Here is a 17672-nt window from a genome sequence, read left to right as displayed (position 1 = left end):
TCGCCCCGGCAGAAGGTCCCGAGGGCAGTGAGCGGATGATCATCACGGGGCTGCCCGAGGCTCAGTTCAAGGTGCGCTGGGTGGGGGGGACAGTAAGGGCCAAGTCGAGGGCATCCCTGTGGTCACCACTGTGCTGCCAGCCTGGCTTGGCCTCCCTCAGCGCCAGGGGAGCTCTTTGCTGGGTACAGTGGTTTTGATGCTGCTGGACATGGGGACATCATCAGCTTTGGGGATGGAGAGGCACAGTGGGCGCTGCCTGATGGTTTTCCTTCTGTCCGTCTCCTCCCCAGGCCCAGGGGTGAATATTTTGGGAAGCTGGAAGAGGAAAACGCGAAAGACGTGAAGCTTGAAGCCCACATCAAGGTGCCTTCTTTCGCCACTGGCCATGTTATAGGCAAAGGTGGCAAGATGGTAGGTGGTGGTGCCCCGGGGACGCAGAGTTGGGCATCAGCCATCACCCCCGCCCACCCCAGGGGGACAAATCCCGAGTGCACAGTGGTTTCGGCGATGTCTCAGCCCCCATGTCCTGGTGGTGGTTCTTGTTGGTCCCAAGGAAGGGGGAGACACACAGGGTGCCTGGTGCCGTGGTGACACCGGCAGCAGAGGATTTTGGCTCTTCCACAACACAACCCTCTTGTGGTTCGCTCCAGGTGAATGAACTGCAAAGCTTAACCAGTGTGGAAGTCATTGTGCCACGAGACCAAACCCGGACAAGAACGAGGAGGTCATCGTTAAAATCATTGGGCATTTCTTTGCCAGTCAAGTACAGTTTGGCCGTGGCTTTACCCAATATTTCCCGGCTGCTTCCGTCCACTGAGGAAAGGCGTGGGGTGGCTGAGCCCAGCACCACCCGAGTGTCCTGCCGCTCTTCTTTCAGGTGGTCCCTGTGCCCCCAAGAGGCACTGAAAGTGTTTCGGTAGCTCCCCCCGGCTGTGGGAGTGCTGAAATTGAAGATTGGCTCGATTGAGCTAAAAATGGGTGTTTTGGATGCTGTGCAGAGCAGCACCCAGGGTGTGAATGGACTCCTCGGTGAGGGCAAAGCTACGCGCATCGCACCTGGGTGCATCTTCCATAACCTTGTCTCCTGTCCACTTGAGAGGGATGGTGGCCCCCCAGAAAAATTCAGGTGCTCTTGAGGAGCGATGGAGGAAGCGCAGGTTTAAAAAAAAAAAAAAAAAAAAAAAAAATCAAACAGAAAAACCAAACCAAAACAAACCCCTTGAAATTACTTACAGCTTGTCTGCAGTGACAAGTTGGGAGTGGCAAGATGCTAGGTGGGGGCTTGGGGGTGGGTGGTAGGGGGAGAAGCAGTGCCCTGACCCCCAACTCTTGCTTTTCCCCTCTCCTCCCCAGGACTGCACAGCGCAAGATGAGGGAAATGCTCCAGCAGGTGAAGCAGCAGGAGCAGAAACACACTCCGGGAGCCCCGGCCTCGCAGCACAGCAAGGGAGGCTCCCGCCATGATGCCCAGCACCGCCCGATGAATGTAACCCCACTGCCAGACTTCGCCCCCCCCCCCCCCCCCCCAGCAGGTCAGGGGAGCAAACCAAAAACCAAACAGCCCCCCCCCCCCCCATTCCACATGGCACTGTGAGGATGCGCAACCGAGGGGTACAGGGAGGGCTCTCTCCATCACCTCCCGACACTATCCCTTTAGTTGGACTAACATAGGCAGAGAGAGAGAAAGAGAGTTTTTATTCTTTTTTTTTTTTAAATTTTTTATTTCCTAAAAGCCACCTGGTTTTCATCCCAGGCACGGCCAGAGGAGCTCGCCCAGCGTTGAGGGGGGGAGGTTGGGCTGCGTTGCGCAGCGCAGCGGCTCATCAGTTTTTAGAATTAATGCAATGATAACGAAACTAACGGCGATTTTTAAGTTTTGTAAGGATTTTAATTCTTTATTTATTTCATTTCAGAGGGAGTGGGGGCGGGAGGGGGATGTTTGTTTTTTAGCACAAGCTGGCTTTTCTAGAGGTTAAAGGAAAGGCCGTGCTCGGCCGTAAACGCTTTGGGGAATGATCCCGGTTGCAAGGAGAGAAGGGGGAAGAGGGGCCGGGCGGGAAAGCCAGATTTCCAAGAGGTTGTCAGCCCAGGCTGGGAAAAAAAAAAAAAAAAACCACTAGCAAAATAATTTTTTTTTTAATTTCAAAAATAAAACGCATACAACCCTCAACCCCCGATGACACACACACAACCACAAACAAAAACTACCTCAGGGTTTCATACCTCAGCACACTGTGCTTCTGTTTCCCTTTTAGAGATTTTGTGTGCCTTACAAAACTGATAACTGGCACATTATTTTGTTTATTTTCTTAATAAAAAAAAATGAATTGGAAAACATGCTCTACTGAGTGCGAGGCGGGAGAAGGAAAGCAATCCCACGGGTGCCAGAGCTCTTCCATAGTCTCCTTCTGCTGGCTGAGAGCCAGGGGCCGTTCCTTCGGAGAAAGATTGAGAAATGTTTAAAAAGAGAAAAAGAAAGAAAAATAAAAGAAAAAATGAGGGGAAGAAGAAAAAAGGGAAAAAGATAAAAAGGGGGAAAAAGAAAAAGGAAAAGGAAAAAAGGGGGGGGGGAAGAAAAAAAAAAAAGGGAAAAAAACCAACAACCCCAAATATAAAAAAAGAAAGGTAGAAAGGAAAAATAAACCAACCAAACCAAGCAAGGTAAGTGGTGAAAGCCGTCCGGCAAGAGGAGGGACGAGAGCCAGCGGTGGGGTGGCGGTGCCAGCGCCGGCCTGGGGGCTGTGACACCACACTGCAAAATGTTCTGTGAAAAAAAACAACCAAAACCCACCCAACGACAACAACATCAAAAAACAAAGAGAAATCTCTCCAGCTCACAAGAGCCTGAGCTTGCTCTCTGTTGCTTTCTCTCCAGTGACTCGGGGGGGGGGGGGGGGGGGGGGGGGGGAAGGGGAAGGGGAAGGGGGTATAGCGGAGCTGAGAGTGGGGGGGGGGTTGTGGTGGGAGTTTGCCCCATGGCTGTGATGGGGAGAGAAGGGGTGGGTGGGGAGCGGGGGATGTGGTGTCAGGTTTTTTAGGGTGGTGTGGGTTTTTTTGCCAGGTGTCGCTTTACCCAGTGGCTCGGGGAGTGTGACGAAACAGGAAAAAGGGCTTCACTGAGAGGTTCAAATTAACAATTGATTTGGACTTCACTCACAGGTCCAATACGTCACTATTGCAAGTTCTGTGTGTGCGATGGCGATTACACTATTGCGGTTTAGAAGCAATTAGCGGGATCCACTATTGCAAGTTACAAATGATCCCGACAATTGACAACACAAACCACAAGGGCGCTAGATATTAATACCTTAAAAGAGTGCACCAGTCACAAACTCAATCGCATGCCCTATACCATACGGATGTTTCTTAGTCACTTACCCTCTCTCTCTCAGGTGAGGTCGCTCCATCCCGGGGAAGTTACCCTGTACAGCGTCCTGGATGGGGGGGGCGGATCTCCTAGGGGCCAGCTGTATCCTTGGAGGATTCCCCATTTGTCTCCCCAGACCCTGCGGTTTATATTTCCTGACTCGGTGAGGGTGCAGGATTATGCCTGAGTGGATTACACTGTCTGGGATATTTCCCTCTGGTGGTGCCATAGCGAAGTCTCTGTTGCCAATTTGTGATGTCCGGCGCTCAGCGTCAAGGGAAGAGTGGTGGGATGGGACTGGGGGCATTTTGTTTGTTAAGGGCCATTTGGTTTTGGTTGTTCTGTGCCATCTGGAGATAAGCCCGGGCTGAGCTGTTTTGCAGCTCCCCCCAAGTTCTCTCTGCACAGCCACGGCACGGCGGGGATGGAGCTGAGTGGGATGGCAGCTCCCTGCCTCTCACCTCTGGTGCTCTGAAACCAGCTTGGCTGGCTGCTCCCACACAGTGTGTTACTGGCTTGCCCAGCAGGTAAAGAACCCAGATTTGGGACGCCACTGGGGTGTCCGTAAGGGGTCCTGGGGGGGACTCTTGCAGGCCAGAGGCAGTCTGGGGCAGCCCTTCAAGGATCTGGGGGTCCCCTCTGGTGCCTCTGGGGAGGGTTTTGTGGCTGGAGAGGGCCCAGCTGGTTTCAAGAGGTGCTTCCTCCCTTTCTCCAGCCCACCCAGCTCCCCCGACACCACCACCCCCCAGGTTGGTGGGTGCCAGCAGTGCCAGCCTGTCCCACTGGGTCGGGCACTGAGGGGGGCACAGCCCCAGCCGCGGGATGGGAGGAGGAACCACAGCACCAGGGATAGAGACCAACATTTTATTTCTTTAACATTTCCCATGGGGGGCACCCCAGGGTTGCGCGGCTGCACCGCAGCTGGTGCCAGGAGGGACTCCAACGTCCCCCCCACAGCTCACCTGGCTCCGCTCGTGATGCTTTTGATGGGGCTCAGCGCGGCCTCTTCTGTGCTACGGACCAAGCGGCTCCAGGTAGGCGACTGCTGCACCGCACTGTGCCGCAGCGTGGGGAGGGGTGGGGGGCTGCGGCGCAGGGCTGGGAGCTGCTCCCGTCTCACCCAGCTCCCGGGGTCCTGCAGAGGGACTGGAAGAAGCCAAAGCAAGGGACGATGGACGCAAGAGCCTGCCCGCAGGAGCAGAGCGGTGAATGGCCTGGCACCGAGCACCATGCAAACAGCCGGAGCTGTGCCGGGGGCTGCCGGCTGCTCACTCCGTCCCCTCCCTCAGCAGCTTCTCGGCTAGCGGATGAAGGATGGGAGCTCAAGTCGATGCAGGAGAAGCAGGGAGTGTGGGGGAGACCCCCAGATCCTGCCCCAGACCCTCAGCCCGTGCCCTGCCTGCGCTGGGCAGCCCTGCCTGCCTGCTGAGGAGGGGGTGCTGCCCGCGGGCTCCGACGGAGGAGACGGGGTGCAGCGGGTCTCTTCTCTCTCCTCCTCTGCAGGGCAACCGAGGAGGCAGCACCGGGCCCCACAGGACCCACTGGGCTCCCTGCCAACCATATACCATCTGAGCAGTGATGCCTCTCTCTACCCCCCCCCCCCCCCCAAGCCCCCACGTCCCACTGCCCTCCTCTGCCGCCTATAGATCCTATCAGTGGGGACAGCTCCTTCTGGTCCAGGCACCCCCTGGGCTCCTGGGCCCCCCGAGGGCCACCGCAAGAGCCCCTGCAGCCTGTGCTCGCTGGCCAACTCGGAGGACTGCAGCAGCCTGTTGAGGAGCAGCTCCTCTTCCCAGAGCTCCCTCTACCACTTCCTGGAGCCCTGGCCCAGTGCAGCAACAGAGCCAGTGGTGCTCACACACTCAGGACAACCCCGCTCTCCCATGGCTGCTGGTGGGGCTGTAGGGAAACTGGGGCTGGTCCTCGGCCAGGAGCCTCCACAGGAGCTGCCAGCAGGGACCAAGAAAGAGTGGGTTCCCCGGCAGGGGATGGACAGGGCACAGAGGCCCATGGACGAGCACCTGTCCCCCGGAAGCCCCCCAGCCATGGACATGGACAAGGTGGAGCGGGTGCGGGAGATCACGTATGCTTTCCAGGCCTTGAACGCAAAGACGGAGGAGTCCTGCAAGACCATCGGCAGGGAGTGTGGCCAGGCAGACCCAGGGCTGTGCAGGGCAGGAAGGTGCCTGCGGCAGGGCTGCGCCCAGCTGTGGGGCTACCTGAAGGGCTGGTGGAGATGCCACTAGATGTGTCTGCTTCCGCCAGCCCTGCAAGTGGTGACAGCGCCAGGCCCAGAAGACCAACAGTGCCCCGAATACTGAGCGGCTGTGGCGTGTGGGGCCGGGAACCCCTCTGGGGTACCCCCTATGTGAAACATTAAAGATAAAATGTTTGTCTCTAGCCCTCGTGCAGTCCTCCCTCCTCCCATCCCACGGCTGCGGGTGCTCCCCCGAGGGAGCAGGTGCAATCAGCAAGCACTGTGTGTTGAGCTCCCCTGCTCACAGCCATGCTCCACCTGAAGGCGGCAAGGCAGGAGCAGTCCCCAGCCGACTTGGGCGCAAAAAGGTTCATCTGACTCAGCGGGTGAGGAATGGCCCGTTTCAACTCCGTACCTTTGGCATTCTCAGGTCGGAGGATTTGATGGAGCCAACTGAGAGCGGCAGCATACGCTGTGGGGCTCTGAGCTGCTGCGTGGTGCCAGGTCTATCCAACATCAGGCAGTACGTTCCCAGGAGATGTCACTGATAACAACTCTTCCGAGGAAGTGGGGCCGTTTCTGTAGTCGTAGCCTGCCTGGAGAAACAACCCACGGAGCTAACAGTCTGCTGAGCAGCAAGGGAGCAGAGTCGCTGACTCTCAAACAAGGACTGAAGTACAGCAACTCACTCTATTGCCTTCCCCCTTCGCCCGCTGCCTCCCACAGTTTGGAAGAAAAGAACCAGGGAGCTCCAAGTGAGGGCACCCCTCCCCCACTCCCCCAAATCTGTCCAACATCCCCAAACCTCCCTCAAGACACGGGACTCCTCCCACACATCTCCACTCCCCACACCGCCAGCCCTCCCCCTCCCCCAACGCTCCAAAAAGCAGCAGTCCTTAGGGCAGACTCCTTAAGCTGACTCCACAGCTACGGCTCCACGTCGGCTCTGGGGGAGATAAGGGGGCCCCGGGGCTCTCCGTGGGCTTTAAGGGGGTTCCAGGGCTGCCCACGGGCTCCCAGCAATGCCCGTGCCCACCACCCACCCCCGCTTCAGGGGGCCCAGCGCTGACATCCCCCGACCCATCTCGGGGGTACCTGGGGGGGCTCGGCCGTGGGCTGGAGGCGGGAGAAGGGGGCACGGCCGGGCTGACCTGCCGGGGGGGGGGCCGAGAGCGGAGCCCAGAGCGGAGCCAAGCGCCCGGCCAGGCCGGCCCCGGGCACCCTGCGCTGCGGCCGGGGCTGCCGCCACCTGCGGGGACGAGCGGGGGGTGAAGGGGCGGCAGCGGGGGAGGGGGGGGGGGCCTGAATCGGCCCTGTTCCCCCCGGGGACCCCCCACTCGGCTCTGCCCCCCTCAAACAGGCCCAGGCCGCCCCCCAAGCCCCCCAGCCCGGTCCCGGCACCCCACAAACCCCCCAAACTGGCCCTGGACACCTCCGCACCACCGCTCCTGCCGCTGCCGCCGCCGCCCGCCCGCCCGCCCGCGCCCGCTCCCGCTCCCGCTCCCGCTCCCGCCTTCCACGGCCCCGGTTCCCCCCTCTCCCCCGGTACCAACCGTCGCAGCTCCCGACCGCCGACGCATACCGGAAGTGGTCCCCTTCGTGTCCGCCCACCCGCGCATGCGCCGAAGGGCAAACCCGGGCCACGCCCCCCAGCACCGCCCCCGCCCTCATCACCGCACCACCGCTTCTCTCCGCCTCAGGCAGTGCGAGGCCGAAACCAGCCCAGCGCTTCCCCAAATGCGCCGGGACCCCCCGAAACCAGCCCAGCCTTCCCCAAAATGAGCCGGACAGCCGTCTGCAGAGCTCCGCCAGCCCCCCCGACGGACATCACGGGGATGGGGGGAAAGAAAACAACCAGAAAGGTATTGAAAATAACGTGGAGACAGTGCTTAGAGATCCTTCTGAGAGGCAAAACCCGGGCTTTATCCTCATTTTTGAACACGGGGTTTCGCAGTGCTTCGCGGGCAGTGGTTATCCAGGGGCATCAGCTATCCCGGGAAGCGAACGTTCCCATCCCGTGTGGCAAAAATCCACTCGCATGAATAACTCAGACAAAACCAGCCCACAAAAGGGCAAGAGGCACCTTTGGTCACCCTTTGCTTGAAGCTTCGCTAAAACTGTATACTCAGATTGGCCCTGTCCTGCAGTTTCTTTCCCAGAGTTTTGCCCCAAACCCACGCTTCAAGCCCCGCTCCCCAAGCCCTCCCTCAGGGCCACCACCTTTCCCCAGCCCAGCCTGTCCTTAAAGCTTTTCTTTCCACACACAGCCCTTTCCACTCACCTCCCTCCGGGGCCTCCTCTCTCACAGACATCCCTCTCACGAAAAACCATTCCCCTCACTCCCCCCTCACACAACACCTCTTCCCCTCACACACTCGCTCCCACCCCTCCCCCCATCCTCTCTTCCTCTCTCCTCCCCTCCCCCCATCTTTCGCCCCCCCTTCCCCTCTCCTCCCATTCAAAATGGCCCTTCCCTCCCCCTCTCGCCTTTTCCTGCCTCAGCCCCCGCCCCCCGCTCAGGTGACACCGCACACAGCCGCCATGAGGCGCGGCGGGGAGGGCCGGGGCTGTGAGAGGCGATGGCGGTGAGGGAATTTTTTTTCCTCTTCTTTTCATCTCCTCAGGCTTCGGGCAGCCCCGCGTGGGCGGCTGGAGATCCCCCCCTCCCCTTCCAGGAGTGGCCCCGGCCCTGGGGCGGCCCCCGTCTCCCTCCTCCCCACAGGCTCTCCTCAGGGAGAGCCCTCAGATCTGTCCCCTGGGCGGCTCCACAGCCTCCTGTGTGTCCGGGAATGGGGTTTCCCTCAGGGAGAGCCCCCAAATCCATCTCTGTCATTGCCCTACAGCCTCCTGCATGGCTGGGAGCAGTGATTCCCTCAGGGATAGATCCCCCCTCATCCCCAAACCTATCCCCAGGGTGGTCCCACAGCCTCCTGCATGGCTGGGAGCAGTGTTTCCCTCAGGGAGAGCCCCCAAATCCATCCCCAGGGTGGTCCCACAGCCGCCTGTGTGGCCAGGAACGGCGTTTCCCCCATGGATGGAGCCCTCTCCTTCCCCCTACCCCACTCCTGGGCAGCCTTTTCCTCCCTCCCACCTTCTCCCCACAGCTCTTCCAGGGCTGGGAAAACACTCCTGCCCTTTCTCTTCCTGCGGGTTTTGAGTAGAGCCCCCTGTCTTCCCAGCCCACACGTAGGGTCTGGGCAGCTCCACGCCTTGTGTTTGAAGCGGGAATTGGGATATTTCAGTTTTCTTCTGCGATCAGGCATGGTTGTGAAAGGGCCAGTTGTAGTGGTTAGGCTTTGGTGGGTGAGTAACAGCAAATCTTATTGAACTTTTCCTTTTTTTTCAGATTTTGTGTAGGGGGCTCGTTGTCCTCACGCCCGCGAGTTCTGCTCCAGGTCAAGCGAAGCCCCATGGAACTGGCCCTAAGGGCGGCGGCGGCCATGGACCAGCGCCCCTTTGGCGTCGAGAACGTGGTTTATTTTGAGGTGAATCTCCCTGTTTTTCTTGAAAAGCGGGGGGCTGGTTTGTAGCGAGGCTTAAAACCCCGGGTTGTGCCTAAACGTGGGGCTGATTTCAACCTCAGGGGCTGCGACTCCGTCCTCAGGGGCTCCGACTCACAGCCCTGGCAGCACCGTCAGCGCGCCAGGCTTGGCATTCTCTTGTATTTTGAAGGGTTTCTTACGGATCGGCAGCAGCCGGGGATATTTAGCAGCTGTGTATTGGTGGTGGAATCCGTGTGGTGAAAAGATCTTTGGGGTAAAGAGGTGAATAGGTGGTTTGGTTTTTTTTTCACCTCGAGAATGTTTCTTGTTGCCTTGTACCTGTAAAAAGATGTTCAAGTCGTTAAGGTGTTCAAATCGTTTCATAAAATTACCCCCTAGACAGGAATATGTTTTGTGGTTGGTTTGGGTTTTTTTATAAGAGTCCTTTCAGCCTGCTCTCCAGGTGGAAATGGGCAATGCAAAGGCATTACAATGATAGATATAAATAAATAAATTATTATATAAATTATTTATAGATAGATAGATATAAATTATTTATAGATAGATAGATATAGATAGATATAAATAAATAAATTATATATAAATTATTTATATAAATAAATAAATATGTTGCCGAGGTCTATATTAGTGGCTTTCCCTGAAGCGGGGAAAAGACGTCCTGTTTAATTCTTGTTTGCATTTCAAATTCTCTGTGAAATGGATTAAGCAGAGAGGGCTTCTTTTTGTGGGTCTGCCCTTGGGAGGAGAGCGCCTTTAGGAAAAGGCTTTTCTGGAGGGGACAGAGAACTTAATTGCTGATGGCTATAAAAGCGCGCCCTGTTTGGGTGCTTTGAATTTTCCAGTGCGGGAAAAGCCGCAGAAGTGTGTATTTCTGTCCAGCTGCAGAGAAATGGGTAATACTGAGCCCTACAATAGCTTGGTTGGTTTTTTTCCCCTGTGTGATGACTGGTGTGGAGGGAGTTTGTACCAAAGAGTCAACTTCTGATTGTGGGCAGCCCCTGTTTTAGGAAGTGTTGCACAGATTGCTTATCGATGCAACTGCTGCCGCGACTCCCGCACTCCCTGCTGCTGTCAAGCTTTTATTACTTGTTCTGAAAAGCTCTCGAAATACGTGCTGAGCTGCGCGGCTCCCCCGAGCCAGGTGGCCACGGCCACTGCCTCCTCGGCTCCTGTTGGCCATGGCTGACTATTTTCAGCAGGATTCGAGTATGTCTGTGTGCTCCTCCTTCCCTTTTAGCCATCTGTTATTTGAGTTTGGGACTTGGAGGCCTTACTGTCTTCCTGCACTCTGTTTTTTATCACTGTTGACAGTTCTGGATTCACCAATAACAGTACTCAGCGCTTACATCTGGAACGCCCTGAAAACAATGAACTCATTAATCCAGGGCCAAAGGTTTAGAAATAAATGGAACAAGGTCAAGCCTTGGGATCTTTAGTAACGTGATTCGGAGCCTCTCACCTGGCTTCTTGGTGGAGCTGGCACAGAGGTCGGTGATAATCCAAAACTGCAGAGCGAGCTGGGTGCCCGTGGAAGGGGAACTGCACTCTCAAGTGGCAATACTTGGTGTCTCGTTGCCTGTGGGAGGGAAAGGGACGTCAAGAGTCAACCTAAAGGAACTTCTCACCTTCAGAGGTCGCACTCTGGAGGTGACGGTTAATTGAGGGGAGTCGTGGAAGCGTGCCTTACTGAGCAACATGCTGCTGCCGGCCCAAGACTAAATGTCTCCAAAGTTTGGGGTTGGTTTAAGTGCTCTTTGGTTCTTAGCTGGATGTCACTCTTACAAGCACCTCTTGCCCTGTCTGGAGGGGTTTGCTGCTGCCTCCTGCATTGGGCCGAGGGGACCGGCAGCCTTCAGGACAGGGACTTTCTCAAGTGCAGAGGTTAAACCCAGTGTGTGCTGCTTAAAAACTGCTCTGGGTGTTAGTGTGGCGGTCACGGTGAGAAATGTGTTGGCTTAGGGGAGCCTGAGATTTGCATTCCTCTTAAGTGCGGGGGATTTTGGGGAGCCTGGGTGGTACAATCCCCTTCCTGCTCCCAGATTCCTGTCGCTGACCCGTCAGCGGGGTGTTAGCAGAGCTGATGCCCGCAGCAGCTGAGGGTCGGCATGATCCCGGCATCGACAGAGCTCTGGAGCTGAGGAATGGGAGCGTGGCCCATTTCCATCACGGCTTGTGAGGGAAATAGTGCGGTTTGATATAGCCGGGGTGCGTAAACGGGGATTCCTCTTTGCACGTGTGCTTACAGGGTGCGCACACGTGTGTTACTTGGAGTGTTTCTTAATGCCTGTGAAGCTTTACGAGATTGGTTAATGAGCGTTGCTTTGCTGCGCAAGTGCAAAGTGTTATTTTCATGGAGAAACCAGCTCAGATGTTCCTTTATTTTTCTTTTTTTAAAGGCAGAATGCCTATTTTAAAGCTTTCCTTGCAGGCAGAATGACATCTGCTTTTGAGGATTGTTTCTTTCCCTGCAGGGTGGGAAAATTCTATAGCCTGGCTAAGGCCGCAGAGGAAGAAAACTCATCAGTTTTCAAGAGCAAACTGCAGTTTGGAGAGGGGGGTGGTTTGCCAGAGCGCCTTTTAGCACCTCGTCGGGCGCATTTCTTTTCCCTGGGGGGGGCTGAGGTTTAACATCGCCTTTTCATTTGCCTAGCTTTTGGTTGTATGAATTAATGGGTGTTTCAATGGGAACCACAAGACCTAATTTCTCAGTTGCCGTCTTAAAAACTGTGCAGGGACGGAAGTGGGACAGGGAGGTGACCGGAGTGAAACGCTGAAGGCTGTTAAGGCTGGAATAAGGAATGGCAGGGCTTGTTCTGGTCACCCAATATGACAATAAAAGGCCACAAGTTCCTCGTGGAGGTAAAGAACCGACAATCTGGGAGGGTGTTCAGGGATTTGCCTCATCGAAGGGTTTCCAGGGGAATACGGGGGTCACTCTCCATCTCATTCCTGGTGAGCTGCCTGCCTGTTAAGACCGTTACTGCATTATAACCACAGAGACAGGCCCTGAGTTTAGGTTTGGGAAGCCATTAGCTAATTTTGTGGTTAATGCTTTTTTCTTTTAGAGTGAGTCTGTGACTCGGTTCTCTCTGCTGAAGATGAGACACGTCCTTCCCTCTGCTTTGGCAATGGCCGCTTTCCTTGGGCACAGGGACCGCACACCCCTCTGGTCCTTTCTCTGTAAGTAAATTGTGGCTGTGCCGCCTTCCTGCCCGGCCTGGGGAGCTTGTCCTTTACTGAATGAGAAAGCAAGTTTTTCCCTGGAAGGAAAAAAAGAGATTTAAAAATCTCTGTCCTTCTGTGCAGCACTGCCATCCCAATGCAGCCTCGGGAGAGGCACCTTTCCTCCAGCGCTGGAACCATGGCAGGGAAGGGACCTGCTATATTGTTAGATGGATGAATTTTATTGTTCTTTGGCAAGAAATGAATATGGTGACAATCGTTACCCAGTCCAGCCGGCCTTAGTGGTCAGCCCCCTCCTCCCTTTCCCTGTGGGAAGGCTCCGAGGATCTCCTGGGCTATAGGAACAGGCAGGCAGTAAGGATGCTGTGCTGGGAAGCTTTGACTGCCTTTGCTATCTTCCTCCTGTGAATGGAGAGATGGATCCTCAGCACTTTGGAGCTCACCTTCCCCAAACGCTGAGTTTGCCATTTGTTATCCACAAATGATGCGATTTTCTGTGCAGGAAACAGGATTTTTCAGAAATTCCAGCACGGTATGGGAAGAAAACACTCCTGGAACTTTTAATGCAGGTCATTCCTTTTTGGTGTCGCAATTAAAAAGTGACTTCTGTAACTTTGAAACAAATATTTGTACATATTTGTCAATGGGTGCAATTCACGTAGTCGCTGGAAGGAGAAGGGATCTTAACCACCTCTCTTATTTCAGGCTGTATCCTGATAATGCCAGGGATTGATGTCCCGCTGGGGATTTTTCTCCAGTTCCCATCTTTTGCGGCTAATTGAGCGGCAGAGATTTTCCAGCTAGACAGGCAGTGAGCTCTACGGAGGGAATGCGAGTGCAGATCTAACGTTGACTGTGATTAAACTATATTGTTAAAAGACTCCTGCCTTGCAAAGAAAGTCTGGAAAAGTGAAAAAGGATGTGCCTTTCTCCTTTGGGATTGCTTTTGTGGCAGAGGGGATGGAAACAGCCCACCGGGCTTTTGCTCCGCTCCTGGCTTTGGCTTGGAAAAAGCCCGAAACGGCTCAATCCCTGTGGGGCCGACTGTGACCCAGGTGAGGGGCAGCTGTGCCAGGAGATCCGGAGGGTCCATCTCCACACCTTCCGTGTCCAGTGAGAGATTTCCCCGAAAAGAGGGAAGTTCTGGGAGAATGGGGAGTGGTGCAATGATGAGGGTGGCGAGGAAGGCTAAAGGATGGTCTTGATGATTTTTACCGTGAGCGGGTTTTTTCATATATCTTTTGGGCAGAATGGCCGGGGACTTTGTGTTTAGGCCGATGAAGGTCAACTCTAAAATCCGCATTGGGCCATGAGTTCCAGCCCAGCGGTCAGAATAACTGCAAACCCTGGGGAAAGGGGGCTGAGGAGCGGGTGCGTGGTTGGTTCGGCGCCGGGGCTCTGCCAGCCGTCGCTGTTGCCGTTGACCTTCTCCCTGTGGATCGGCCACTTCTCCCACTGCCCCACAGCACTGCGGAGGGTCATGGAGGGTTATTTTTGGCTGGAGTATACCCCTGTGCTGGCCAGAAATGGCCAGAGCTAGCCCAGGCTGGGCTTGCCACTCAGGCTGACCTCATGATGCCGGTTGCCGGCCTCCCGCCTTCTGCACAACATTCCGACGGTGGTCTTGGCCCACCGTTGCAGCTCTTCTGCTGCTGGCTGTCGGTCTCGGAGTGAACTTTGCGAGTTTGCTCAGGCTTTTGAGGAAGGAAGCGGCAATTTTCTTGCCCGATGGGGCGCAAAAGGGCTCACGTGGTGGAACGGTAATGCTGTTGGTGGCGAGAAGGGGCTGTGGGAGTTGTCAGAGGGCAGTTGGTGATGCTGTGCTGGGAAATAACTGCCATACCTGACACGTCCCCTCCTTCGAAGCGGGTGCGTGCTATCGTGCTGTTCCCAGCTCTCCTTCCTCACCTCCTCTGCCTTAACAATTTCAGTCATGTCAACATTGGCAGCGACTTTCAGGCCGAGATCCCAGACCTGCAGGACAGATCCCGGTTGGAAGAGGAGGAGGAGGGAGCGTCGCTAGTGTGGAAGCCCTGGGGAGACATCGCAACGAACCTGGAAACAAAGGACAGAGGTTTCTCTTAACGCTTTTCTTGTCAGTTCCCCCCCGAGATACTAAGGGTCGAAAACTGCACGTTTTCACAGCAGCTGTTTGTCCGTTGGGACCCTCTCCCTCCTTTCCTTGACTGCCTTCGTGGCTGGTAGCACCCGAGGGTGCTCAGATCTGATGGGACAGTGAACAGATAACTGGTGGCACTCTCAGTCGCGTCCTCTGGGAGAGACGGTCAGGGGTGTTTGTAGCTGTCCCACCTCAACTGCAGCGACCTCGGTAGAGGGGAGATCTGTCTCTGGAGCTTCTGGTCCCAAAGCTGCTCTGAAGGGAGAGAGAGCGATAGTGGATAACCTGCCTTTTTTGCAGTGGCTTTTCTGGGTCTCCAGTCTGTGTGCTCTGTTTGCCCTCGGCCTTGTATCGTACCTTTTCCTCTTTCTTGATGGGAACTGACTTTCTGTTGGTTTTTGTTGCATTTCTAGTGACAAATCTGCTCAATTTCGCCTGCTCCAATGTGGTGCCGGGGGGAAGAGGCAACCTGGAGCACGCCTTGCACCGCCTGCATGAAGCCCTGGTAAGAAGCAGCTATTTTCGAATTCCTGCTGGAGTAGGACAGACTTAATTACTGGGGTGAGCTGGGAGTCGCTCCTGAGTTTTCTGTTCCGCAGGCTCGAATCCCTTTGCTAAAGGGGCAGAGTTCTTGCGTGCTGCCTGTTGGCCGCCGTCTGCATTAAGGTCTTGTGGGATGACAGACCCTGTGTATCAATAAGAGCTTGTTCTGTCTCTTGTCAATTCTGACAATTTGGAGAATAGAAGTCCTCCTACTCCTGCAGGCAGCTCTGCCTGCAGCGGGGACGAACCCAGAAGGACTCCAGCAGCGAGCAGTGGCCGTTGGGGTGCCACAGCTTGGTCCCCGGAGATCTGCGCGGGTTCTGGTTTCTTAAAACACATCAGTGTGGATTGAGGAAATATTCCCATCGACTGCCGTGGGCGGAGGTGACCCCGACGCGCTGTTGCTGAGCATCGACTGAGCACCGTCTTCCTACAGTGGGCTGAAGAGTTGAGGTCCCTCCTGAGGGGGAATCTAAGTCTTGTTCTCTGAACTCCTGCAGGAGGGTCTGGAGATGTTGCAGTCTGGGGCACCCCAGCGACCTGAATCCCATCCCCTGGCTGATTATCATTACGCAGGTAAAGTGGAAGCAGAGCTTGTTGCTTCTCCAGGAATGCGAGCGGGTACTGCCGTTCCCTTTGTTCTGATTGAAAGAAGTGATTTTTAAAAACGTGCGAGCAACGGTTCATGTTCTTCGGGGCAGGGAAAATAGTTGTTTTAATCTGTTCCGGGGGTCTTTTGGCATGGGGAGTGCCTTGTCCCTGTGTTCCAGCCCACTGCTGTCCTGTACAGTGATGCCCCACGCTGCTGTACGCTCCTCCTTTTGCATGCCGGCTTCACGGCAGCTCTGCTGGCAGCCATAACTGCTCGTGCTAACGAACTCCCTGCGGCATTGGCTAATCACTTTCCACAGGAGGAGAGATGTGGATGTGTGATGAATAACTTGTGCGGATTTCAGGTAGGCTGCGAGTGGTCTAATCATTTGCACGTGGCTGTTTCTTCCCAGGCTCAGACACTTGGACGCCCCTGGAGGAGCAGTTGTTTAAAGAGGCTTTTTATGTGCATAAGAAGAATTTCCACCTGATCCAGAAGAAGGTAAAGCCGTTAGACCAAGGCGGGTTGCGGGTTGTTAGTGTGGAGGGGAGTTTTAACCCAGAAAAGTCATCTTTTGAACGGCGTGTCGGAATCCTGTCCTTGGGATGCAGCTTCATGCTAAAAAGACACCGGTACGAAACATAATTTTCCTAATGTGTAATTACCAAAGAAATTGAATCTCTCCGGTACAAAATATGGGAAATATTAAAAGAATAATGACACATTCCGCTGACCATCGGCGTATAACGTACAGTTCTGCCCTCCCAAGGCTTCTTTACGGCCCTTTCAGAAGAAGGGGGCTCGTTTTTGGCCTGATCTCACCTGTTCATTGTGCTGTGGGGACTGCAGACAGAGGGGGGGACAGACAAAGAGCACTGGATAGATTTGTTGTGGGTCTGTGCCTTCAGTGTTTTCCTGCAGTATTTCCCTCATCGATCGCTTCTGTTTTTTTCCTGACAGATTCAGACGAAGACCGTGGCCCAGTGTGTGGAATATTACTACACCTGGAAAAAACACGTCAGGTTTGGCGCCACCCGACCAGGACAGACAGCCAAAAGTCTCCAGCGAGGCACGGATGAGGTGGAGGCGGCTGAAGAGAAGGTAAGAGAACTGCCGGGGGTGGGTGCGAGATGCCCCGTGGACGCATTGTCTCGGGCTCTGGGAAACGATCCCCTTCGCATTAAACTTGCTTCTGATGATTTTCGGGGATGTTTCATGACGTCCCAGTGCTCCGTCACAGGAACTGCCGGTGATCCGCCTCTGTGTGGGTCTTGCCAAAATGTTCCTTGCCAGGAAGCAGAAATGTGGTTCACAGAAATACATATTATTTAGGGTTTTTTTTTGATGGCAGCCACTGGGTAAGCATGTCACTTCAGTTCTCTGTAATTCTACTGTTCTGCTGAGGACAGTAGAAATAATATGGTTTTTCTTTCACCATCTGTCTTTGCACCCCATCCTCCCCGTCGAATTTCAGCATTGTTTTGGCTGTTTTAGCATTTGGAGGAGCTCAGCGGGGCAGGCTGGGGCTGATAGAACGCGTTCCACCCAGCGCACAAATAAACCCCTCACTGCCTGGGCCGTTTGGGGATGTTTCCAGCCAGTTTTTCGCTTTAGCTGTCCCCCTTGCTGAGGAGCAGGAGAAATGAGCACAAGCTCTCTGGTTTACAGGCTGGTTGCAGCCCAAAGAAGAGGCGCCGGCTTGGGCCCACCAAGAAGCAGAAGAGCAGCGAAAAGACGCCCCGTGGCACAGGCAGTCCCTCCCGCCATCCCGGGGACGCTCCGCGCGGGGTTGGAGGCGCAGGCGATGCAGCTGGGTTTCCCTGCGGGCAGTGTGGAAGGTGAGCTGCTCGCTTTTTCTTCTTGAAACTCACTGCTTTGGGCTCAAACAGATGGAAACTCTCCGAGATGTCTGGGGGGGAGCAGAACTAAGGGCAGCTGGAGGATTCCCCCTGTCCCGCCGCCACCTGCTGCTTTTGTTGGACTTTTAGCTGAAACCGCTGTGTTTTCCTGTGCCTTTGAAGGCCTCACGGTCTCTTCCCTGAGGTGTTGGGGCACCTGTCCCATGCCGCACATGGCCACGTGTTGTCACCACCATTTGTTTAATAGCCGCTTTTCCTCTGCGCCTGTTGGAGCAACGAACCTGTCGGGATTGTTCCTGCTCAGTTCCA

At 55.2% G+C, this 17672-nt stretch overlaps 1 protein-coding gene across 1 annotated transcript in view; it reads left to right on the top strand.

The window, feature by feature from the left end:
- Positions 1-1017: 1017 nt before the first annotated feature.
- The window catches only part of LOC309685386 (electroneutral sodium bicarbonate exchanger 1-like), a gene marked incomplete at both ends in the record, with an annotated part of 35305 nt that continues 18650 nt past the window's right edge, over positions 1018-17672 (top strand). Inside the window, one exon of the mRNA XM_082501157.1 lies at positions 1018-1029. Coding sequence (XP_082357283.1) covers positions 1018-1029 — 12 coding nt within the window. The remainder of the gene's footprint in view (positions 1030-17672) is intronic.

Source organism: Vanellus vanellus (assembly GCF_965231255.1).
Source record: "Vanellus vanellus genome assembly, contig: HAP1_SCAFFOLD_29, whole genome shotgun sequence".
NCBI lineage: Eukaryota > Metazoa > Chordata > Aves > Charadriiformes > Charadriidae > Vanellus > Vanellus vanellus.
Note: the sequence above shows the minus strand (reverse complement) of the source record. Positions and strands in the feature narration are given on the sequence as shown.